This window comes from Trematomus bernacchii, unplaced genomic scaffold (assembly GCF_902827165.1).
Source record: "Trematomus bernacchii unplaced genomic scaffold, fTreBer1.1, whole genome shotgun sequence".
In the NCBI taxonomy this organism is placed as follows: Eukaryota; Metazoa; Chordata; class Actinopteri; order Perciformes; family Nototheniidae; genus Trematomus; species Trematomus bernacchii.
The window spans coordinates 2,096,158-2,118,769 of NW_022987966.1; the positions used below are offsets into that span (position 1 = coordinate 2,096,158).

The following is a 22,612-nucleotide window of genomic DNA, read 5'->3' on the forward strand; positions in this document are numbered from 1 at the left end:
TAATCTGAATACGTTACTTTTTTAAGACACGTAACTCTAACTGTATTCGGATTACTTTCAGAGCCATGTATTCAGTAACCGATTACATTTACAAAGTAACCCTCCCAACCCTGATTAAAAGTGCCAAAACCCCACTATGAGACAAAACACAAAGTGTTTGACCAAACATTCCCTCTCAAGTCAGAACTGAGGTCACAAAAAATAAGCAGTCTCAGAGCCCAATATGATCAGTCCACCAGGATCGAAATTAAAACTAAATATGGTTCCAGGGCAGGCTAACCGAGGCTAACCGAGGCTAACCAATGAGCACCTGCATGTGTGTATGAGAATGGCCCTGACACCATTTCAGCCCAGATTTAAACTCCTGGCAGGACAAGCTCGAGCTCAATTCTCGCACTGAATACAAAAAAGTGAGTGAGGGACTGCAATATAAGAGAGAAAGAAAGAGAAACTTTAAAACTGTTCAATTGTTATGATGTGTAAAGACTGATATGTTCTATAATCGTCTGAAACTGTTAAGTCATGATGTGAAACGGTTAACAAAGCTATTTTATTTATTTCTCTATTTTATTTTTTAAATGCAGCCCGAGAGGAACATTACACATATCCACAGTATTTACTGTATATCTGTATAGTTCAATGTTCATTGACAATAAATATTGTTGTTTTTTTAATTGTACTTTCTTTATTTGATTGGCAGTCAGTTGTTGATTACATGCAGACGTTGATACAGCTACAGGCTACTTCAATATATATCACACTAATTCATAAAGCAACTTAGACATTTTGATGTTCCGGACCTTTGCATGGGGAGATTTTCTCTAACTGGACCTCGTTGAATTTTAGTTGAATACCCCTGCTCTACGGTGTCCCCACTGAGGAGTGTGTTCTCTCATCACTGAAAACACAAGTATGCCAATCTTTGCCAAACCAGCGAGGGACAGTTTATACCTGTATGCATGCTGAGGTTTTATAGCTGTTTATTGTCAAAGTTGTTGGACGATGAGAAGCAAAATGTTCTGTTTCGCATTGAGGATGATGGTCGTCTCTGGTATTACTGTTATTTTTTAACATAAAGAACAAAAGTCATTTAGACAAAATTGCTGCTAGGATTGAAATAAGCATTTTGTATTATCGACCTGGGAGTACAAATGTTTCTCATTTTGTGCAGCTCTGCCATCCATCAGCTGGCCCATGGAGGCAGGGAAGCACAGTATCGTGTTTTCTGGCTTTTCTTTTTGTAGAACTGGATAATGAGTCTGTGTTAGACTTCCTATAGGCTACTTACAACAAATGAACCCATTCAAAACATAGTCGATATTATATAAGCCAAACATCCATTTTCAACTGCCATTTATCACAGAGAAGATGTAAAACACAGCCAGATTTATTCAAAGCACATTATTTATTGAAGTGGCTTCAATCGATTCAGAACATTTTATTATTATTTACTTGTATTTTGGGGGAGATAAACAAATACCTGTGGTGTTGTAATTAAAAAAAGTGCATGACAAACTGGTGAGAGAAATTGGAGGGTCAACTTAGTTTTGACAATTTCAGAATTAATAGCATTAACTCAGACAAGTTTCCAACACATCGACAAGGCTGCTGTCGGAGGGGGGCTCTGTGGTTCCCATCTGTATAATGTGCGCTACAGGGCGTCTGCCTGTATGGTAGTTTTCACATAGTGAGCAATCTATGTTCCTACAATGGTGACTGTCTGCTAGTTCCATGGATGTATAAAAACAAATGGATGGAGTTGCTCTATGGGGCATGAAGCCCAAAATGGAGTGACTGGAGATGTATAGTTCACCTTAAGCCCCACGTCTGATCTCCCGCTCTCTGCTCAGTCAAATGAAAAGAGAGGGAAAATAGATAATGATTCAGCTTTTAGCGCATTTTACTTTTAGGACCCTAATGATTTAAGGGCCATATGTTTTCATACTGGGTATTTTATTCAGCAAAAAATGAAGCCGCTGACGTCACTTCTTCTTCTTCTGCTTTGGGTTTACTGGCAGGCCGCAAACCACTTCACGGCGTATACTGCTTAATTAATTAGTCAGATTAACCCATTCAATGTAAAACTGGAGTAAATATGCCATGTCGCTTGAAGTAATCGGAGGAATAAGCAGAATTGTTGTGGACCCTATAGTTTTCTGCTACTTCAGCAGATGTGAGTTGTTCATGCCTTCACAGCTCTGACTGTGAGGCAGAAAACAAAGCAAAGGTCAAACCTACGGTATGTACATTTCCTGGGGACGAGGCACTACTTTATGGACAAAACAAACATCGGAGAGAAAAATGGCGATGATACAATTTGCAGTTGCAGAGCCAGTTTATGTGCTTTACTCAGTTATGATTTTATTGTTAGAATCACCAAATACAAGCCCTCTCTTCAATGTATATCGTATTATACAACTGGTTATGTAACTCTATGTTGCAAAAAAAAACTAAAAAAAAACTCTGAAGACTTTGCCCCCCTAACAAATACTTCCAACTCACTGCAATTTTACATTTTCTAACCTTCACCCGTGACAAAAGGTTACATTTAAAGAGTGCAACTGGAGCTCGGGTAGAGTTGTTTTTCTGTTGAACTCACCTTTGCCTCCTCTCTCGTTCAGTCAGAGCTCTTGTGTTGGGCTCTAAGTGCCGCCCACACAGCTTCCCCACAATTACTGTAGTCTCCAAATGTCAACTTCCCACTGTGCCGCCACTAAAAAAAGGGACAGGCAGAAAGACATACAGCAGGACACATGTGCTCCGTTTGTTCACGTACTGCTTCTAACATTCACAAATGACAGAGCAGATTGTTGCACATGTGTTTATTACAGTGATGTATCCCCACACCAGCTGGTTCTCCCAGACAGATCTTACAGTTCAAAACGAAACATTGACAACTGGATTTACATTGAATCCAAACAAATAAAAAAACGGACTTCAACATTAACATTTCAATTTACATTCAAATAAAAGGAAATAGAAATAAGCTTGAATTATACACCTGTATTCACTACAATATCAGAAAAGGCTTCATCCTGGCAGGCTGGAGACTTGAGGAGGAGTTCACGAGTAGGATTGATGTAAAGCTACATAAATCATGCCTTATCCTGGTTTGGACATTGTAAAGTTAGATGAATAGATTCAAAGTGTTGCACATTTGCAGTTTACAAATCGTTGTCTTCCCTATTTAAACAAGAGGAAGATGCATTGTCACAATGATAGAAGACTTGAAATGTATTGAAAATGTAGTAATCTCAATTCTAAAAACGTTATATTAAATGTATTCTTTACTGAACTGCAATACCAAACAGTGATACGATAGAGTGGTAAAGGATTAAGTCTTACAACCCAGAAATAAGTTAGTATTCTATCATTTCTGGTTCCTTCGTCTGGAATAAGTTATGTGGTTAACACAAGCTGAAGAGACTAACACTTTTTGTTCTACAGTATAAAATACGTCAGTAAATACCCAACGGTGAATGTCTGAAGATTCTATGTATCATAAGAATGGTGGTTGCTAACAAGTGACTAATGAGAATACTAAACGTCACCCATTAGCCACCTTTAGCTTAGCCGTGGAGACACAAAGCCATGCGACCGTCATGGAAGTCGTTTATAGCGTAGCTTTAGCTGTTCACTTCAGGCGATAGTTTTACGCTTAAAAAAGTGGTGTTAATATGTGGAGGATTATCCTGCTGAACAAAACGTGTGAAGTATCATAAATGTGTGTTTAACACAGGGCCTATTTTCTGCAATATTCCGCAATCCAATGGAGAAATCCCATTGGTTTTTGTTGAGGGAGCCCTTGTTATGGTTACTTCCTGGTCAGCCTAAAAAAATACGTCTTCACTGCACTGCTCCACTGCATTACATTTAGTATGTTTAACCACGATCACATCAGAACTACTAATGCCTTTTTATAACTGTCATCCATCAGTAATTTAGCTCAAAAACTGCAAAATGCTATCTCTATCAATAACGTTGGATTCCTTAAAAACCTTGCCCACTTTTTCTTCTATTAATAATCACAGTTAACCTATCGTAATGGGAGAACCACCTGTCTTTACTGCAAAGCACCTAAGCAAAAGGAAGGAAACCAAGCGAAGCTGAGATTGTTGGACCTGCAAAAATAATCCACAAAGATTCCTCAAAAAGAGCCGGTAATAAAGCCGACTCCCAGTGGAGACGCAGCCTTGAAGCCTTTCTCTTACAGCTGGAGAGCCTCACCACGGAGTACAAACACGGGCAGTCCTAATGAGGAGGAGAGGAGTCTGGGAAAGAGCTCCCTCAGACAACATGAGGAGAAGAGCTCCTCCTGATATGCTAATCATGTCCTGAGCTGTATAACTAGAAGCTGGATTATAACCAAATGTCAGAAATGATGATGATGAAACCATTCACGGGATCTACTTCAACAGTGTTAACCTTCCCAATCGCTGCCAGATAGTTTAAAAGATCAAACTCATTGACATTTATAGTAATGACCCCTTCAAAAAAAGGAATGTATCAAAGATTTGAGTACATATAGGAAGCGAGAGAAGCTCCTAAAGTGAATGTCAGGGGAATGTCTACGAAGTGAAATAGACCGTCAGTTTTTGGCAGATCTTGGATCTCAAGCCAATAAAATGAAAGATCCAAATGAAAGAGAAATGCAAAGAGGGTGAAAGAGTATAAGTGAAAATGTGGAGTCAGTGAAAAGGCTTTCCAGCTATAGAAACTTTGAAACTCAAAGAGGATTGGGATAAAGAAACAGAACCCTATTTTTGTCTATGGAGGAGAGTCCTCGTTCTTTTTATCCCACCTCTCTCTCACATCTATCAGCATCCTGAAATGTCTTTGGTTTTGTTGCGTCTTTGGAAGCGTGTGTCAACGGGGTCGAAGCCTTGCTCAGTGGCTCCGAAGAGAGCCCAGCTGGGGGTCTTGGCCATGTAGTCCAGGGCAGAGAAGCCCTGCTGCCCCCCGCTCTCCTCCTGAGCCTGGACCAGCTCCTGGAAACGCTCGTAGTCGATCCAGGTCCACCACTCGCCCTCCACCTTGAACTGAAAACACACAAAGAAGAGAGACAGGAACAAGGAGTTAGTTGAGCGAGCGTTGGTTTCACACGTCTCTACACAGATTGTAATCCGTTAACCTATGAGCTGCTTTCAGCCGTTCATTAGGACTTTTTGAACACTTGTCCAAAACCATTACCAATCCAACTCGGGGTGCCATTAATGTAACACAGACTCACCAAACAGAAATAAACTGCTGGGTCTGTTCTCCAAAATCACATTTGTTACAACCGGAATGCTTGTTTTTATTTATGCTTCTGGGGGTTCTCCCTTTCCTGCAGTGTGTTATATACTATAGGTTTTTGTAAATGGTCTGCAAAGGCCACATTTCTAAAGTTCCCTCCAGAGAGAGTTTCTTTCCCAATGATGGGAAAGAAAGATCTCTAAAGATGTATTTGAAACATTATGATAATTGTACAGCCTGAAATTTAGAAATGTCATTTGTTAAACTTTTAAAGGACCTGCAGATGAGCACAAAAGCTAGCAAAGAATATCAACCTTCTCTATAAAGCACAATTTATACAAATGGACCTAAGCCATATGCTCGGATAAATATAGAAAACATTTACAAATACTAAAGAGGTAAGAAAGAAAGTGTTGCGTATCCTGAATTTATCCAAAATATTTTTTGAAACGTGATCAAAAACACCAACATTGCCGCGTTATGGAGCTTCTCCCTAACTTCTCCTGCCACTTGCTATACGTTTAGTCTTTAAATTGATTCACCAGCTCCACCGCCTCACATCCTTTTATCAATCACTGCTACTCCTTCACCCCACTTGGCATCCATCTTGTTAAAGAGAAAGAAGAAGGAAATAAATGGACACGAGGAGAGCGAGGAGCTGAAAGATTGTGTGTGTGTGTGTGTGTGTGTGTGTGTGTGTGTGTGTGTGTGTGTGTGTGTGTGTGTGTGTGTGTGTGTGTGTGTGTGTGTGTGTGTGTGTGTGTTTGTATTTGCAGAGCGGTGTTTGACAGTGAGGGAAAAGCCTGACGATATTCTGCCTCTCTGATCCTGCTCGTTTCCCTAGTCAAGTGCACGGTGTAAAAAGTGACCTTTGATTTCCCAAAATGCAACAGTGCCTTCCAATTGATACACTATTATGTTGACTTTGTGGGCTGCACAGGTGGGACAGACTGAGAAGAAACCGAGAGCGAGCACAGTAGGTACAGTACAGCACAACCTTTCCTCTGAAGCGGGGTGTAGAACATTCTGAGCCTTTTTTAGTTTGATGACTCAGTCATGGGTTTTATTTTGACAGCATCCAACGTGGTGCCTAGTTATCCCTGGGGACAGATGCTTTGCTTTTAGCTCTCAACATTTAGCATCTAAAAGCTCCTTCAGGTCCAGGGCTGCTTTTGCCAGACCCCCAAGTGAGCACTGCAGCCTGCTTCTTTAAAATCCTCTCGCTCACTGAGAGCCACACATCTTGCTGCAATTCACACGGGAGGGGGAAAAGCGCCAATAATACATCACAGACTTTCAGGGGAAACAGCAACTCAAAATGACACAAAAACACTTATAAAAAAGGACTAACATTTATCTGACAAGTTAAAGCCTTTCCTCCCAGGCAGGACGGCCCACTGAGGAAATCACAACGTTGAGCCTTAAGATGCCTTGCGCCTGCCTCGGCCATTAGAGGAGAGAAACCCACTGCATAGCTAATGAGGCCTGAGAAACGGGGGGGAAATGAAAGCGGCGCCTATCGGGAGTTAATGTTTCTGGTAATGATGTTTGTTTAGCCAGCATCTCTGCAAACAGTTTCAATCTCTAAGCAACAAAGCTGTGCCGGTTGTTTTTACTGACAGCATCTCTGCTGAGGATCAGTGAGGACGGATCGCTCACCGAGCGCCACAGGAGCTATACGTGCCAAAGAGCTGTAAAGTACTTCCACACACATTCACAGAGAGCTAATGAAATACCTTCACATCTCTTCTGTTCTCAGGAAATTAAATTCAAGTCTTTCCACTACGGCATTGCTCTGTTAAGACGATTACCGAGAAACTGGTTCCCAAAAGGGGGAACAATTTATTAAATATACTTATACGTATTTTGTGTGTGTGTGTTAGACTGTCCGTTGAAGTTGGCCAAAAAAAAAAAGTTTAAAGCCAATATCCACTTGACGTTAAACGGGGACATGTATACGTATGTTATGTTGCACATAGGCTTGCTGAAGCAGCCACAAAAAAAACATCAGCACAGGATAACCTGCCTTCCTGCCATGTTGTACAGAAGCTTGAAAAGCTTTTTAACGTATAACAGTTGAAATTAGAAATCAGGGGGGAGTATTCTGACTGCTGAGTGAAATCTACGGAATCACATATCAACACTAACACAAATCATTTAACCAACTGAGAAGGAGCTATACCCTGTTACGGGTTCCACATGTCTACAAAAAACACTATAAAGACTGAATGTACCATGATAACAACTGTACATTTCGAGCTTCATTTTCATCTCTAAAGGGACAATGGAGCAATCATCTTGCAGTATGCTCCTACCTTCATCATTGAATGGGCACAGACTCTTTGAGTGTGCATGTGCCAACCTTGTGTGCAGCCTGTTGCAGCTTTTAACTTTCTCACGTGTTCTTACTTGTTATTTTACTGTTAATAACAACTATTAGTAACTTGTTAAGCTGTGCCCTCTCTTAATATTCTTGTAGAGAAAGATTGTGTGTTGCCGTTGAAATGCAGCTGTTGTGCATCCAAACCTATGTTGTGCAGACATTGCAAGCCTTGTTTACACCACAGAGATGCTAATCGTGCTAAAGCCGGCTAGCATGTTGGTCAGAACAGAGGCTTTCCTCACAGAAATCTGGAGGACACAGGATGAAGGGTAAACCGAAGACAAAAAGGGTTTCTGGGTCCTGATTCAAGGAGATGTATATGCCGTGTCTACCCCCTCTCATCGTCTGCAACATTAGATCAGTGGTTAATAATGGAAACGGCCAGGAGTCAAATGGAATAACGTAAGTGTTTATGAAAACATGGATATACTGTATCTGATGACAACGTTTCCATCAACAAGGATTCCATCAACAACATGTTGATCAACGTTTCTATCGGTGGCTTCCAGACTGTTTGATCTGACAAGGATTGCCATGAGAGCTTCATCATGTCTTCACCATGAGTCTGAGTCTTCACCATGAGCCTGAGTCTTCATCATGTCTTCATCATGAGTCTTCACCATGAGCCTGAGTCTTCATCATGTCTCCACCATGACAACATATCTTCACCATGAGCCTGACTCTTCATCATGTCTTCATCATGAGTCTTCACCATGAGCCTGAGTCTTCACCATGAGCCTGAGTCTTCACCATGAGCCTGAGTCTTCATCATGTCTTCATCATGAGTCTTCACCATGAGCCTGAGTCTTCATCATGTCTCCACCATGACAACATATCTTCACCATGAGCCTGACTCTTCATCATGTCTTCATCATGAGTCTTCACCATGAGCCTGAGTCTTCATCATGAGCCTGAGTCTTCATCATGAGCCTGAGTCTTCATCATGTCTTCATCATGAGTCTTCACCATGAGCCTGAGTCTTCATCATGAGCCTGAGTCTTCATCATGAGCCTGAGTCTTCATCATGTCTTCACCGTGAGCCTGAGTATTCAGACGGTCTCTGTGCTGTGGAGGACCCCCTGCAACTGTCTCACAACCTAGTTCCCCAGAGGGATTAATCAAGTATTTTAAGTGATTGATTGATTGATTGACTGATTGAGGCCATTCATTGGAGCTTTTGCTCTCATTATGCTTACACTGCAGTGTGAGAAAAAGTTTTTAGAGAGTACTTGTCCATGGACAAGTGAGTTTGGCAATTGACTTGTCCGAATACATTTTTCACTTGTCCAGAATGGACAAAAATTGGGGCCACTGGAATCTTCTTCTTCGCCATCGTATTTTACATTTTAGTAAGATTTTACTGCATCACACATACCTAGGGTTGGGTATCATTTGGATTTTAACAATTCCGGTTCTGCTTTTCGATTCCGGTTATTTTCGGTTCTCGATTCCGGTTCTTTGAGAGGGTAAAAATAAGTCCCATGACAAACTGGGAGAAAAATATATTTATGAAAACATTAAGTCAAATCTGTATTCCTATTTAGAAATCACTTCATACTGTTGAATTTCGTTACGGTTATTGAATACAATTATATAAAAATAATCTCTGCATTGTTTAGTTAGTTCTAAGTGGTGCAGTTTGAGAATGTACAATTGGCCCAGTCTCCTCTGATGTTACACTGCAACCTGCCTGTGAGACAGAGTCCAACCACACATGTCCAACACATAGGCCTAATAATAATAATATAATAATACATTATATTTATAGCCTATAGGCCTAGCGCTTTTCTACAACTCAAAGACGCTTGCATGCTTACACATGTCCTGCAATACACATGCTGCAGCTGCCCAGCTGCTCACTGTTTGTAAAAGTAAATAAATAGTATTTTCATTTCAATAATGTACTTTCTATACCCTGCTTCATAAACAATACTGACATCCCTGTGCTCCTCCGACGTCCCGTCCCGCCCCGCCCCGCCCCGCCCCCGTCTACAGTACAGAAAGCGGCGAGATGCATTTCCTTAGGAATCGACAAGCAGAACCGAAACTAACATTTCTAAACGAACAATGGCGGACACGGACAATTTGCGAATGAGTTCTGCCTTTTGTAAACTGAATTTATCAATAATTTGTCAATAAATGTGGGCGGAAAACGTCACTTGTCCGCCGGACAAGTCAATTGAAAGTTCTACTTGTCCGATATTGTAAATAACACGTCCCGGACGGTGGGACGTGTGCTTTTTCGCACACTGCACTGTAGTGTTGCTACTAAAATTGCATTCATATACTCGGTTCTAAACCAATGAAGGAGAAGCACATGCCGAACGGGCTCTAGTCTAGCTTGTAATAAGAATAGGTATTTCTGTTTTTCCCTTCTACTGATATGTTGTGTATGCAGCAATGGTGCGGACATGTTGGGTGTAGCACTTTGAACTGCTTAAAACTCAGTGTCATGATCCGTCAGATGGAAGAGCAATAACGATACACTTTTAGAGACATTTGTTTCTTTTGGTTAGTATTATTGATAAATCTGACAAGATATTTGGGTGCAAAAAGGGTTAACTTCACTCAGACACACAACAGGTGTACAGATTTGTAAATCGATTAAGGATTATCTCTAGGAGGTTTGTGACGTTTGTTTTATTACAGCCTCCTCAGAGAGAAATGAGACTGAGATGGATTAGGAGAGGATGGAGAATAAGGGGGAAAGGATTGGGGAGGGGGAGCAGAGATGAAAGAGAGGAGATACAAGAGAGAAATCATCCAACTGGAACTAGAAGATCTGAGAACTTGCAGAAAGTATGCAGACACACACATTCTCTCAAAATTATAATGATCTGCACTTTCCTGTGATGCATTTTAAGCTTTTGAGTTATGTAAGTTAACATAAAAGCTAGGAGGACTTCTTATTCTTTACCTGCTGAGACTGCACTGCACAAAAACATTCAGGAGGCATAACGGAACAATTTCCCACTATTTTCAGTAGCCCAAAAAAGCCCTGCTGGATTTTTTATTATTGCCCGGAAATGTTGAGTAAGTAAGTCAAAATAATAATAAAAAGAAAGTTATCAGTATCTGTGTAGTCAGGGTGAACAAAATCTCTCTAATCATTTATTTTTCATTCTACAGCAGTTTTCTTTCAGTTTATGCTTGTATGCAGGGGTTAAATTGGGCCGGGGCTGTCCGGGGCACATACTGTAGGGCAGGGGTGCCCAACCAGCCGATCGCGGGGAGATTCCCAGTCGATCGCGAGATGTGTCTAAAAATAGAACAACAATATTCTGTTTTATCGTTAATGTCCTATAACATAATCTTCCTGTGCCAGAATAATGCACTTGAACGCATCGAAGCTTTGTGATTGGCCGGCGTGACCCCATGTGTCGGGGCGTGGCTGGTGGGCAGTGGGCACTATTTCGCTGACCTTGTCCGTGTCAACAGGAGTGACAGTCCGTGCACACACACGACCGCAATTATGGCAGAAGCAAAAAAGCCCAAAATATATCATTTTCACTCCGAGTGGGAGGATGATTATTTTGTATCTATTCCAATTCAAAGTCCATCTGTCTCATCTGCAATGCGAGCGTGGCTTTATCGAAGAAGGGTAATTTAGGAGCGGCATTTCAAAACAGTGCACAAACGCTACGAGACGGAATTCCCTCCTAATTCTGCCCTACGCTCCCAAAAGGTGAGGGACCTGAAAGGACAGCTAAATGCACAGCAGTCCATCTTCACCAGGCCCAACAACAAGAGCAAGGCTGCTACCATAGCATCTTATCGTGTCAGTCACGTTCTTGCGAAACACATGAAGTCTTTCAAAGACGGCGAAGTTGTGAAAGAAGCATTCCTGGAGGCTGCCGACGCGCTTTTTGGGGACAGTAAAAATAACAGTAGCATTTTAACAGGTTTTTGATATAATAAAAACTCAAGTTAGATACCGTTATTAATCAGCTGTTAGTTTTAGTTTGTTTGAACTTATTCATTATAATTATTGTACAAAATGGTATAAGAATGCCATCTTAAATTGATTATAGTCTATTATCAATTCAGGTTAAGAAACTAGTGTTGCTTGCATCCTATTTTAAAGGCATTTCTTTTTATACGCTACTAAAATGCAACAAAAAAAGGGTTTGATTCTATTAATTTATAATAATTAGAAAATAATGACATGGGACCTTTAAGGGCATGTGCAGCCACATACTGTATGAAATAAAGAAAACATTGAAACACGCAGATTGGAGAAAAAATATATATAATTGAAGGTACAGCGTGTGTTTGAAACAGATGCTCTTCTGCTCTGGTTATTCTCGGACACGCCTTTATGGATGCCAATAAAAAAAAAAGCCCTCAAAAGACGCAGTGAGTGCAAAGCGCTGTTCATTCTTCTCACGTGCCTCAGACAGAGCTAATAGCTGACAGAAGAGAGATGCTGCTGCAGAGCAACAAGCACTCATACTGCAATCTGCCTGACTGACGGCAGGAAGTGGGAATCTGGGAAGAGAGAGTGTGTGAGCGTGTATAATAAGAAATACTGACAGTTGTAGGCGAGGAGGTGCAAATGATTGAAGGTGTCAGAAGCGGTTGCAAAAATGTCCTGTGGTTTATTTTTGAATGATGGAAAAAGAAAATGGGGACAAAAGAGGAAGGTAGAAATGGTTTCTGTGCAATATTGATTGTGTCCTTTCTGGTGTGTGAGGATGAACATAATTAAGTCAATAACTGGCTTTTTAAACATTTCTTTTGTCTTCTGGTGAGTGTGTGTGTCATCACAGAGAAGGTAATGATAGTGATTAGGATGTGGTTTGTGTATACATTTGTTCGCAAGTCATTTTGTCCATTTAACCAGAAGTGAATTTCTAGATTGCATTTTAGAATAAACACTTTACAGAATGCAGATTGTATAATTATTTATAACGAAGCTAGCTGCATAGATGAATGCTGGCAGTTATTTCAGTTTATTCATATTTCTCACAGAGTATGATTTTCCTTTTTAGGTTCAAAAAGATCTTTATTTGTCTCATACTGCAGCTCCTCTTTTCACCCTCTGTCTGAAACCAGAACCCAGTCTGTTCTGATTGGTTAGCGCGCCAGCTCTGTTTTGATTGGTCAACCGCTTAGAGATGTCCCGCCTCTTAGCCTATCACGTAAAATGTTTTGGAGCGCTAGCTAATACATACATTTGCACGCAAGTGATTTTGTCCTTTAACCAGAAGTGAATGTCTAAATAGAATTTTAGAATAAACCCCTTACTGAGTGCTTAATCTTTTACAACGAAGCTAGCTACAGATGAATGCTGATGTCGACTGCTAACGTACTTACTACAGATGTAGCACCTCATTTCGGACGCCCCTACCGATGTTTTTTCATCAGGAAATGCAGCCCGGCTCAAACGATTTTCAATCATCATCCTCACGATCATTTAATGTATCATATGTTCGCCGAATTGACATGAAAGCACTAATAAATGTGGTTTAATCCACGTGAGTTTACAACTACAAAACTAATCGGTTTGTCACATCCGACGGGAGGAAATGCAGCACGGCTCTCACTACCGATTTTTTTATCATAATTTAATCATCATCTTCACGATCATTTATGTTTATGTTCGCCGAATTGACATGAAAGCACTGACAAATATGAATATACTGTAGTCAACTTCATTAAAACATTATTAACTTGCCCAAACTCAGTAATTCACTAAAAAGAGGTTTATTTTTAATGGAGCCTCGTCATCTCACCATGGGCAAACGGGCTATAATATTATACTATTGTTAATAGTTTACTGTATTATTAGTGTTTAATATTACTGCTATAACAATCACACATTGAGTTCATTGTTGTGCAATGTTAAAATCCGACCTTTTTTTTTTTTTAAATAGTCTGAATGAAACGGCAGCTCTCAGGTGATCAGCTGTGTGTGACTCTCTTTGTTTACACACCTAATGGCCCATCAGCCACAACTCTCCCCATTGGAAACATCCAATAAAGTTGCATGTCTGGGGATTGATTTCGCGCCACGGTCCAGGCCCTTTGGTTATCTTTGAAGGAATCATGGATAGAATCTACTTTGAAAACAGTATCATCAAGGAAGCAGCAGGTCCCTACATCAGGGAACATTTTGGGTCGGATCACCGCTTCTTCCAGGACAATGACCCGAAGCACAGCGCGGCTGCAGCTGGAATTGTGGCTGAGGGAATCAACTGGGTTAAGACTCCACCAGAATCTCCGGATTTGAATCCCATGGAGCTGGTCTGGCATTTGATGAAAGACTACATTCGGAAGGAGGCTAAACCAGGCTCAAAGCAGGAGCTAATGCAAGCTATAGAGGATTTTTGGAAGACAAGACTGACCCAAGACACCTGTAGTCGCCTAATTACAAGCCTCAATAAAGTCCTGCCATTGATTGTGCAAAATAAAGGTGGACATAGTGGAAAGTAAAATTGACCTTGTCATCAGGTTCTATAAAGTACTTCAATAAAAATACAAAATAATTTATCTTTGTACGTGTTTTACTGAACGAGCATACTGTACTGTGATCTGCATGCACTTCTCAAACATTTAATTAAAGTTTTAAAAAATAGTGAGGGGGTCCAAAATCAGCCAACGTGCTTTGTTTTTAACGTTCATCACTATAATAATCAAAAAGAGAAATATGAACATTAGTTTTTACTGAAATTATCAAATAAGGTCAACATTTCATAGTGTTTACAAACATTGACCATACCGTTCACCAGTCCCCACCCCCCTCTGAGTGACAAGCTGAGAAGTCAACTACTGTCAGGGAACATACTGTTACCCAGTTAGCTGTCTTTGTGTATTGCAGCCAGCTGCAATGGATCATGAATCCACCAGGGAGAGCCGTGATGGACGCTGCCACAATAAAACTCATATGAAATAAACAGCTGATTCCTCACACACACAGTAGCCTGTTGTTTCTATGCATAAAATAGTAAGAAACATGCCTCTGGTTAATTATTATAGAACTTATTTTCTCCATAAAAGCTGGTGGGTTGAAAGCAAAACGGGAGGTGAAAATAACTATATTGTAGAATACAGAAGAATTGTGATGCCGTGGCTTTATCTGAAAACTGACAGCATAATTGCATTTATTTAAACACACATATTTATTTAGATAAAAAGGCTGGAGTGTTTCTTGCTCTGCCAGGTACAACAAGTGGGAGCGCGTGCAAAGTATCTAGATAGAATACGGCGCTGGGTTTACAGTAGTTGTTGTTCTTATTATACATCAATGTAGTCCGCTGTATAGAAAACTGTAGTTTCCCCACAGCAGCAGACGCACATTCATGACCTCCGCTGGCGCATCATAAGTACGTCGTCTCTTCTCCTAAATCCTTTTGAATTCTCCTATCCACTATTCATTAAAGGCCCGGACACACCAGCCCGATTTTGGGAGTCAGAGGCCGTCAGAGGCCGTCAGAGGCAGTCGGGCATTCGCGGCGCCCTACTCAGGTTTGTGTGTCCCGCACCGTCGTCTCTTTACGGCACCTTTTCACACCTCCTGACGCCTCCCAACAACTTATATTTAGAAATACTCCGTTGTAATTATTGATGCATAAATGTGTTCATCCATTCAATGTGGCATCTGCTATAATGGGGTTAATGTATGATATTACTTAATAATACAACACATTACTGTATGAGTTGATTTACTTCGATCTACTGTACTGTGTACACCACAACAATATTACAAAAAAAATACTGCATATTAAAGCAAACTATTGTAAAGGTAAAAGTATGAGCATAAAAAATAAAGAAGTGTAAACATTTACATTATTATGATTATTTAATATATAAAGACTATATATTATTGAATTACAATTAAGATAATAAGATTAGATATACTTTATTTGATCTAAAATATTGATGTTTTTTCGTTATAGTAGCCTGTGAAAACCATAACAAATAAGGGATTAAATGCTACAGTATTCAGCTAACACAACTGCAGAGCTGCAAACATTGCAAACAAACTATGGTCTCCAACACCCAGTTGTCTTTGTGTATTTGTGAATGAAGCGCCATCTCATGGTTAAATCCTGAAATTGAACAAATGGGGAAATTTGGCAACGCCCTCTTAGGAAATAGTGGGAGGGCTTGAATCTCCCAGCCACTGGGATCCGCTGGGTTTTTGGTTGGAATCCGCTGGGTGGAGTCCTATCTGGAGTGCTACATCTGTATGTTAAAATGCTGATTTGCTGGGTACAGCAGCTGAAATTGATGATAATTGCATTTGTTTTGCAGCTATTAAAGTAAATTATAGGACAACTTAACATTTTGATCTAATTTGTGACGCTTCATAAGAAGTCGATGAGGATAATTATTACAATTAGTCCTGAGGGACTTCATTCAAATGTGGTAGCAGTTGAATTTGCAATTTATCCAAGCAGGGGGAAATTCCACTGGTCTCAAAAAAGAAGTAAGATGTTATAGAAGTCTATGAGAAAATAAACCCACTTCTCACTTGATTTATTACGTCAGTAGACAGTATTTTAACAGGTGTATGGTCTCAAGATCTAGTTTCCACTCATTGCCCATTGCTACACAACATGATGTTCATTTTTAGATCCTGGTCCCATTTAGAGTAAAATAGACAACAGGGGATGCTTTAGAGTGGGGCTACCTTGTGATTGATAGCTGGCTACCACTGGTCTGGCTCTCCCTGGTTATTATTGTACAACTTTACCCTTCCACAGAGTGTGTTCATTAGATGCAAGTTACTAACATATAAATAATTTTCCACATTCTGTTGGACTTCGCTTCATGAATTGGCCTGAACTCAATACTTTGAAGCAGTAGTCAAAAAAGTGCTGATGTCAGGATGACTATGTTCACTTCTTATAAGGATGTTAATACGTGCAACAAATATCTATTTAATGAAATTTAAACAAAAAAATTATATTTTTAGAATATACTTTGTTACATTGCACTTAGCAAAATGAAAATTCAGATCCAGATTTCTCGAACAAGTTCTCTCTGTCCCAGCCATCACGTAACATCTGCATCTTCATATTTGAAGATTTGTTCTGCAAAATCGTGTCAGATAAGATCTTAATCTTGTATTACAGAAGCAAAATTACACCAAACTTTTGTTTCTTGTGACTGTTTACTTTTCAGAAAAGTAGCTTGTGCAGCATTTTAAATAAAAGCATTTAAATCTGTGGTAGAAAACTTGGGAAATAAACAATAAACAAGATGTGCGTAATTCCTCTTCCTGTTTTCCCTCCAGACAATGGGCCCATGAGTGTCCCCAGATGTAAATGCATTTGCACCAAGTCTCGTGAAAATAAAGTTCAGATACACAAAAACAAAAGAGGATTTGGAGCATGGCTCTTAAATAAACTGTGATTACATATTGAGGTGTGGGTGTGAATTTGGCTGTCTTGAATGTCTGCCCTGTCAGAGAGAGCCAGGATGGCAGCTCATCATCATTCATTCATCATTGAGGGGTAGTTGCCTTGGCAGAACCCACTGACTGATCCTCTCTGAGCCGCGGTCAGATAAAGCAGGGGTTCCCAACCGGTCACAACCTTTATTGTGCCAAGGACCGGCAGATACATTAAAAAAAAATCGCGGACCGGTTGTCAATTTTAAAGGGCCCATGTCATGGCCATTTCCACTGATCATAATTCCATTGTTGAGGTCTACTAGAATAGATTTATATTGTGCAATGTTCCAAACTCACATTGGTTTCTCATACAGCATCTCAGTAAACTACGTGTATTCACTGAATTTCACTCTCTGCCTTTAACGGCTCGTTGGAGCTCCAATAGCTCCAGCCCCCACCCTCCCTGTGAGCACAGTGTGCTCTGATTGGTCGGGACGTTGTGAATCGCGCTGAGCTCCGTGGAGGTGTTGTTTCCTTGTTAGCGATACACAGCGAAACTCATCCTGAGCACACACAAACTCACAGCCGAAGTAAAAACAATAAGTGTGGCTTGATATTGAGTAAGAAAAAGGTTGATAAACGCTGTGAGAATGGGTCTGCAGAGAGAATTTCGCTGCGATCCCAACTGTCTGTTATCAGCCTGCACAGGGAGAAGAAATCAGCAGAGCTGCCTGCACACAGATGTGTGTGTGAGAAAGTCCGTGGATTGGTCAATTTGGACTAATCAGCGGGGGCTTAACGTAACGGCTCCGCGGACGTAACGTAACGGCTCCACGGATTGGTCCATTTCGTTCCGGGTACGGCTTGACATCATGCCGTACCCGGAACGAAATGGAAGAATCAAATGGACAATGACGTATCTCCAACGAGGCGTTTTGGGGAGGTATTTTCTGTGTTAGAGTTTTACTCGCTACAGGGTGTACTTTGAGGGTTTTGACTCTGCACACCGTTTACATGCATAAAAACCTTCATAACACACAAGGGGACGGGTAATAACCGGAAAAGCATGACATGGGCCCTTTAACTGATTTTAATATTTACTCACCACCAGCAGGTAGCAACAGAGGCTAATTGTATGTAACAGCCTGAACAAATACTAGATTAGAACAATATGCATCCAAAACATATTAACAAAGTTTAAAAAAGAACCGGTGTCGTTTTTTGGTTTTTCGGAAAACCAAAAAACCGACGTTATTCAGTTTTTAAACCAAAACAGATAAATCAACGTTTTGGTTTTGTTTGTATGATTTACGGATAATCCAGTGAATGCTGGGGAAACGAGGAGAAGGCGCATTATGAAGGAGATGTCCGGTCGCCAGGCTGTGTGTGTGTGTGTGTGTGTGTGTGTGTGTGTGTGTGTGTGTGTGTGTGTGTGTGTGTGTGTGTGTGTGTGTGTGTGTGTGTGTGTGTGTGTGTGTGTGTGTAAATGTTGATTTATTTCAATACAAATTGTTGGGGGGAACTGAAAGGCTATTACCGTACTGGTTACTTAGCAGCCCGGACATTTCCCCCAAAACACATTTAGACGCGATCGCAACACAGAAGTACTGTACCTTTCAAATCCGATCATCTTATTTTTTTCAACATATTTAAGACTTTTTAAGGCCTTAAATTCTGATTATCAAATTTAAGACTTTTTAAGACCCTGCGGGAACCCTGAAATAACAACTTAGAAAATATGCAAAAACAGCAGCAGCCACTCAGCTGCACCTAATATCGTACACATTCAGCAGATTGTTGAACCTCCATATGTACAGTCTACGTTATAAGTGAAGTGTATTTTTTAATCAATTATGCTGTGATTTCTGATTTAATTTAACACGTATAGGGTCATTAGACTGCTAGCCTAGATACTCACCACCTCATAATTTTGCCAAATTTTGCAAAGATAAGTGTTCTAAAAATGATATCACAAGTTATCTGCAACAAAGAAAAAGGCACACAATCTAGATCAGAGTATTATTATTGGTTTGTCTCTTTGTTATCAGTGATATCATTTACTGCAAGTGTATTACTTGTAGAATAAACTGCATTGCACGCCTCCTATATTTTTACTAGGGCTGCAACCAATATTCATTGTTATTATTGAAGAAATTCTTATTATTTTTGCCTAATCATTTTATCCACAGAATATGATAACTTAGTGAAAAAGGCACATCACTATGTCTCAGAAATGTCCAATGAGTAATACTAATATTGGACATATGTACTTGCTAGCATAGAGGTTTTTAGGAAACCAACAAATATTCATATTTTAGCAGCTGGGACCAATACAGTTTTTGCACCTAAAAGATGTGCTGGAAAAGAAAAGTCTTGCAATTGAATAAACTTGAAGTCAAGTCATATTTTATGGATTTTGTTCCTTGTTATTTTAAATTATTCCAGTTTTAAGTAGGTGCAATAGCAACAATGTAAGGGCTCACTATGTTTTAGATGTATGACGTTGTAGTCACGGAGTTCCTACCTTGGTGTGTGCGATGAGCAAACAGTTGGAGTGCTCGTGTTCACAGGCGATCTCATACTGAGGCAACATGTCAGCCAGCTCCTGGACGAAGGTGACCACTTCCTGGTGCCAGGGAACGTTAGCCATGGTCAGAGTGCTGGCAGGGCTGTCCCCGCAGTACGTCACTCCCTGAAAAAAAACACACACACACACACACCACACACACACACACACACACACACACACACACACACACACACACACACACACACACACACACACACACACACACACACACACACACACACACACACACACACACACACACACACACACACACACACACACACACACACACACACACACACACACACACACACACCACACACACACACACCACACACACACACACACACACACACACACACACACACACACACACACACACACACCACACACACACACACACACACACACACACACACACACACACACACACACACACACACAATCAGGAACAAAGCTCAAAAAACACTACATTATAATTTATTCCAATCCAACATCCAATACACAATAGCAAACCAAAAAGTGACTCAAGAAATAAACAAGCATACATTTTCCGTGAAGTAAAATAGAAAAGCAGTGACCAACAGCAAGTCATGGAGAGTGGTGCAGGAAGGACTGCTTAAACCCGGGAGTTAGTTAGCATTTTACCACCTCCGATTCCTTTGTCTCAAAGATTTTAGTTAGATGCCTAAAAAGAAGATCTGTGGTTTGTTTGTTTGTCGCCTTTATTTAACCAGGTGAAAAATCCCATTGAGATCAACGATCTCTTTTTCAAGGGAGACCTTGGTTAACCCAAGCTGCAGAGATTGCCACATTTTGTTCTACGACATAAAATATGTCAGTGAATACCCCACTGGTAAATATTATATACGTTCCTTTGCTTCATAAAAAGGTCTACTACAAGTCCGCTTTTAGCCTAGCGGTGGTTAGCGAATCCACCGTGACAACGTGAGTTTGTCATAAAATCATAAAATAAGTGTTAATATTTGGAGATCATCCTGTTGAACAAGGCTTGTAAGTAGAAGTGCCTTTGTCACGGATCTTATTTTCTGCAAAATTCTGGAATCCAATAGAAAAATCCCATTGCTTTTCTTCAAGGGAGCCCTTGTGATGCTAATTTCCGGGTCAAAAAAAAGTCATCACTGCACCAGTCTATTGCCTTCCACGGCTCAGTCTCTGGGCTTTATCCTGTCTGGTGATAGTTGCCAGCTCACAGTAGTTAAACATGGGGATTATTAGGCAGCAATTTGACGTTACCTGCATAAAATGTCGGATCAGGTTAACAAAAGCTTCCATATGACCAAAGAATAACTAACGTAATGAAGTAAAAGAGCTAAAGTTACTTTTAAATATACATTTTGGTAAACAGGATTGTACGATTTAAAGGAAACTTCCTGCACAGCAACAACTGCTGATAATCCAGCAAGAGTTGAGAGCTGAATTATATGTTTGCATTGAGTGGGTGTGAGAAACGGAGTAGGGAGCGCCGTAAACATCAATCAGAACTGCACGCTGGGCGCTGAGTGCTTGTGATCAATAGGGGCGAGTTTGTGCTGCTGCTGTTCCAAGTGATGAGGAGGAAGAAGAACTGAACAACAGCTCCCCATGGCAGAGACCTACTATTGATGAGTTGAGATGAGTGCAGAAAGGTGTGAGGCAGCGATGAAGGGAATCTGTCTCTGATGCCCATTGTGCACTGAAGGAATCTGCATCAGGTACCCTCCAATACAAGAACCAGCAATCACATCGGTCCATCCAGGAGTATTGGGACTCCACTAATCAGTCAAGTTGTGGTGTACAATAAGTTTGTGATGATATCGGTCTTGCCACATTATCATATAATCATATATTGTGTCTTATACTTTTGACTCTGTTAAATTGTATTTTTGTCTTAAATGTGTGGCACAAGGTGTGGTAAAAGGTGGATTTTCAAATGGATAAGGACTATGGTTTAATGTTGGGAATATTTAGATAATGTCTAAGATAAAGTATGGGTCGGATTAGTAGACTGCTTTCTTTCTTCTATATGGTGGGACTGTTAGCTGTGTTCATGGTGCAGAACCTCTTTATCTTCTGAGGATGAATTACTTTGTTCCTACAATTTGAGATAGATTTCAATTGTATTTTGACTTTATTTATTACTTTATTAAATAAAACAAAATAAAAACTTGTTTATGAATCATTTATCATTTTCTCTTGAGGGAATTAAAACTCAGCAACATGTTCCTTTCAGACATTTATGTGAACTAGTTATATGTTTGTGAATGACTTTCTCAAAGTGGACTTTGTGCCAATATGTAAGAAATTCCGTAAAGGCGTTCCTTAATATCGTTAAGACTTAAGAATTTCACTGGAGAGTTTATATGCTTGTTTGTTCATATATAAAGCTATTACAATATGTACTAAGCTTAATTACAGTCTGTTTCGTGGAGCTGCAGAAAGCTGCCCTACATAATAATAATAATAATCTTAATACTATGGTGTGCTTGTAGACCAGGAAGCATGCAGTTCACTTCTAACTGCAGTGCTAAAAATACACAAGTACCATATTTGTGTTTGCGATTCTTACTCACTATCGTGCTATGCTATCACATCGTGTTGGTGCCAACATGCTGAGTTTAAAAACAGTCAAAGTTGTTTTCTCATCTTGATATTTGTCACTAAGGCTTAATCAATATACGTACGTACACATAATGCACACTAACATGTGTCAGTGTGCAGCAGCTACTACATTGCTTGAGTCTCTGAAGTGTGGTCCAGGAACACTTTCTGATCTTCACCCAGGAAAGTGTAAAAATGAAGTCAAGTATTTCTTTTCAGGTAAAAGGTATAATCTCCAAAAACAGCAGCAAATAACAACCTCTGTACTATAGAAGCCCATAGTGTATCCAATATGTACACTACTCCTTATATACTGTATATTAATACCTATTTATAAGGTTTGTATGTTATACACTTTAGCTTTTTATTTCTGTCATTTATATGCTTATATTATACCTATATAATTATGTGTGCTTTATTGCTTTTCTTGCACTTTCTGCTTAGAAGCTAACTGCATTAAGTTAAGGGAGAGAGTAAGGCCCCG

The 22,612-nt window shown here is 40.1% G+C and overlaps 1 protein-coding gene across 1 annotated transcript in view; it reads right to left on the bottom strand.

Moving 5' to 3' along the window:
* Positions 1-2,806: 2,806 nt before the first annotated feature.
* The window catches only part of tyw1 (tRNA-yW synthesizing protein 1 homolog (S. cerevisiae)), a 125,338-nt gene continuing 105,532 nt past the window's right edge, over positions 2,807-22,612 (bottom strand). The window contains exons 15-16 of the mRNA XM_034115861.1: positions 19,483-19,650; positions 2,807-5,039 (exon numbers count right to left, since the gene is read on the bottom strand). Of these exons, the coding sequence (XP_033971752.1) occupies positions 4,818-5,039; positions 19,483-19,650 (390 nt within the window). The 3' untranslated portion in view covers positions 2,807-4,817. The remainder of the gene's footprint in view (positions 5,040-19,482; positions 19,651-22,612) is intronic.